A 4,362-nucleotide genomic window follows, 5' to 3' on the forward strand; every position below is an offset into this window, starting at 1 on the left:
AGCATAAAATGTTTTGTAAAACGATGTACTAAGTATGCACACAATGGGCATACATAGCATGTGATGTAAAATGTACTAAGTATGATGAACATACATAGCATGAAATGTTATGTAAAACGATGTACTAAGTATGCAAAAACATAATGAAATTATGTACTAATAATGTACTAATGAACATAGCAAGTATACGATGTGAAAACACGAAAAAACATGAAAGTAACAAGTAGGCACATGTGTTTCACCCCAAAATGTTTGGAAAACAGTAAAAGAGGGGACTATGTACTCACATGAGATTGCTTAGAAGTCCTAGGATAACCACCAAGCAATGCTAGAAGATCACGGAATCAAACGGCACCTAATATAGGTAACTACATTAATAACCGGACCTAAATCGGGGGATCGGATAGTACGAGGTTTCGTAAACCAAATGAGTATTGGAACTCATATGATATGGTCTAACAAAGCCTACATACTAAAATGAAACCTAACCTAAGTACTTACGACCAATTACGACCCGTTTAGGTAGCTTATGCTACTTTAACGCGTCGTTCACGTAAAACGCGTTCGGAAAGCCTAACTAGTCCTATGACAAGTATTATATGCCTTAACATGTCTAATATTGTTGCTAAATCAGTTTAGATGTCAAAAATTAAGTTACGTATGCTTAAAATGAATTTATGCGTAAAAAGGGCATTTTGGTAATTTACCTAAGGCATATAAACTACCTATCACACAACTACTTAAACGATGTGACCATAAGGTATAACCTCGGAAGGTTATTCCCTATACAACTATGGTCACCTAAAGCGTTTGGTCGGATCCTAATGATCGACCAAATGGGTCGGGTTCGAAAGTATAAGCGATTGATTAGATCGCTTACCTTTACGACCCTAAACAAGCACAAATCTAAAAGCGACGAGCTAAACATGCTAGAACATGTTTAGTAAAGTTAGAAAACAGGTTTGGTATCAAAACAAACGGTTTTGATACCCTAGAGTAGTTTGGTTACAAAATACGCGAGAAAACGCATTTTGGCCGAAACTACGACTCGTCACTGAGCCTAGATAACGTGGAAATCAGTAGGTATAGTCACTAGGGACTATAACCATCGTGATTACGCTCACGTTATGAAGTTCAAACGAACTTCGCATTGACCATAAACTGGTCAAAGCAGAAAGTCAAACGCAGTTTGACTTTAACGCTAAAACGAACGAAAAACACGAAAGAATACTTACAGAAGGTCCCCGCAAGATTTGACCCGATTCACTCTCAGGTAGGAAGCATAAACTTCCACTTAGAGAGTGTAGAATCAGATCAAATGTGGGTTTTTGCAAGTGAAGGCAAGGGGTATTTATAGATTTCTTAGAGCCGTTAGGATCGTTCCACGAAGATTGAGCTTCGATCTAAGCCGTACAAGTGGGCACATGGTATTTGGATACCATGGGCACTTAAAAACCATCAAAAATAGCCCATAGATTGATGAAAAACCATTAGCAAAGGTGTGGAACAGCTGGAACAAGCTGGAAACCAATTCTGCTGACCTGGGACATGCTTACGGACCGTAAGCAAAGGTCCATACGGACCGTAAGGACCTTGCAGGTCAGCAACTTTCAAAATTGGCAGTTTTGGTCCCTGCAGCCCTAAAACTTGGTATTTGATGCATTTTTGACATGTTTAAGCTCCGTTAACCCCATTTCAAAGCTCTAAAATGAAGTTAAAGTATAGGGAACTTAAAATGTGCTCAAAAATATCTTGGATGTCGGTTCGTTTGGTCGTACGGTTGCGTTGTTCGGTTAATTAAGACGGAATGCGCATAAACGCGAAAAACGATCCAAATTGCGCGACGAATGGATTTTTGTCAAGCCAAACACTAAAACATAATATTTTAATGATTACATAAAATTCTGGATGTCCGGAAGTATTCAGAACGTAAAATATGCGCGAAAATGCAAACTTATGCACTTTTTGACGCTTTTAGTCCCTGAATGAGCATAAAGTTTATTTTAGCGCACCGAACACCTCAAAGCCTATTTCTAAGCTATGTAAGGGATATTTAAGGTGTGTTTAACTTATGGCCATGTTCCGGAACGTTCATTACAGTTTAAATTGACATACTTTCGCAGTTTGTCGAATTTAGTCCCTGTAAGCGAATAAACTTGATTTCGGCATACCAAACCATCCAAAACTTATTTCTAAGTTATGTAAGGGTTATTTAAGGTATGTTAAGCCTATTTCACTGTTCTGGAGTGTTTGTTGCATTAAACTGGTTATATTTACGCATCAGATCGCGTACAACCTTCTAGAAAGCGATTTAAAGCCCGAAATCGAACAAGAATTAATATGTGCAAACGATACACATATTTATACAAATCCCAACTATGAAATACAATATTTCATTGATTTGGTATTTGTTTGACGGTTGAAGTGACACAGGTGTCACAATCGTTGGATCAAAGAGAACTACGATCCAAACGATAGAGAGAAACAAAAGAAGAGAAAAAGGAGTTCGGATGATGATGATGAAACGTATGTTCCACCAGAAGATGTTCAGGTTGAAAAAACACCATCTTCAGGAGGTAGAAAGAAATCAACATCAAGAAAACGTGTCGTAACTCCAGCAGCAAGGAAGTTGAAATTCAAGCTGAAATTAAATCCATCACCAGAACCACAATCTAAACCACCATCACCACCACCAAATCAACCAAAATCATCATCACTACCACAAAATCAACCAATACCCCATCATCACCACCATAACAACCATCACCACCACCACAACAACCATCACCAGAACATTTACAATCACCACAATCACCATCACCACATCATATTTCTTCACCTATTCATGAACAACCATTTATAACTTCACCACACATCCAACAAACACCACCAGCCACACAACCACCAGTTCATACTACTCCTGGATCGTCGGGTTTTGAAAATTTTCCACATATTCCAGAGAGTACAGTTCTTGAAAAATTTGGTGATTTTAGCTTTGTGAATGATGATCTTGCGAAGGAGTTGCAAAAGAAAGTGACTGAGGTGTTAAGTGAGAAAAAGAAGTTGGAAGAACGTGTAAAGTCTGTTGAATCTGAGAATTCATCTTTGTTGAAAAAGATTGAAGCTGATTAAGCCGACATAGATATTCTGAAAGTTCGAATAGCTGAACTGGTAGAAGAAAAGTCTTGAAGGGATGAGCAGAATGAGTACTTTAAGTTGAAAAATAAAGAGTTAGAAGCCAAGAATGCTAAGAAAGAACATGAAGAGTATATGTTAAAGAAAGTGATGGAAGATTTGATCGGAAAGCCAATTGAACAAAAGTTTGAAAAATAGAGCTTGCGGAAGTTAGAGCAAGACGTGAAGCTGAAATGGAAGCTGGAATGAACGATAAGGGTAAAGGTGTTCCAGTTGAAGATGTTCAAGTGACTAAAAGGCAGATTGTTCTGAATGAGCCGAAAAAAGTTCTAGATCCTTGTCCGATAACTTCAGTATCTGGTGAGATTAACGACAATGATGAAGATGATGAAGAAGACGAAGATAATAATCTAAAAGATGATGCAGATGAAGTATATTCTGTTCATAGTGATGATGATGAAGATGATGATGGAAATGATGATGTTGATCAAGGTAATATTGGTATAAAAGTAACTGAAGCGTCACAAGAAGAGAATATTGATGAATATCTTCAAGATGATGCAAACGAAGAACCAAAAAATGCAGGAGGAAAGGGGGAGCATGATGATGCTGAAAAGGTTGATGAGGATGTTGAAAAAGGTACAGGTTTGATTCTACATCTTGAACATGACGTAGAGGAAGGTGAGATATTGCATACTTACAATCGAGCTGAGATCATTAAGATGATGCATGTTGAAGATGATGATTTTAACTTCGATTTTGAAAAGGATTTGAATGAATTTGACATCAATCAGCAACCTGAATATCAGTACAAGTACGTTGAAGAAGCTGATAATTATGAAAAAGTGGAAATAGAAGACTGGAGTGACGAAGATCAGTATGAGAATGTTCATGTTGATACTTCTAGCTTTCCAACTCTAGCTGAGTTTTTCAGTCAAGCAAATGAAGATGAATTGAGAAGAAAAGTTGCTGAAAGTGTTAAAAGTAAAATTTTTCAAGAAATGTCGAAAGAAGAACAAAGCTAAGAGAAAAAGAAGTGGTTCAGGAAGGATACAGATAGAAAACACAAAAGACCACTGCAGTATTACAAAAGAGATAGAGATGTTTCTCTGTGTGATATCATAAGCTGGGGTTATCTGCCACAAGTCAATGCTTATGCTATTAGAAGAGAATTTGGCGTTCAGTATTTCAAGTATATTCAAGATATAATGTCTCTGCCTTGGTGGG

The 4,362-nt window shown here is 37.4% G+C and overlaps 1 protein-coding gene across 1 annotated transcript; it reads left to right on the forward strand.

Moving 5' to 3' along the window:
- Positions 1-3,368: 3,368 nt before the first annotated feature.
- LOC110892622 (histone H2A.Z-specific chaperone CHZ1-like) lies at positions 3,369-4,160 on the forward strand. Its single transcript, XM_022139779.1, has one exon. The coding sequence runs from the start codon at positions 3,369-3,371 to the stop codon at positions 4,158-4,160; it is 792 nt and encodes a 263-aa protein (XP_021995471.1).
- The last annotated feature ends 202 nt before the right edge of the window (positions 4,161-4,362 follow it).

This window comes from Helianthus annuus, chromosome 2 (genome assembly GCF_002127325.2).
Source record: "Helianthus annuus cultivar XRQ/B chromosome 2, HanXRQr2.0-SUNRISE, whole genome shotgun sequence".
Taxonomy (NCBI): domain Eukaryota; kingdom Viridiplantae; phylum Streptophyta; class Magnoliopsida; order Asterales; family Asteraceae; genus Helianthus; species Helianthus annuus.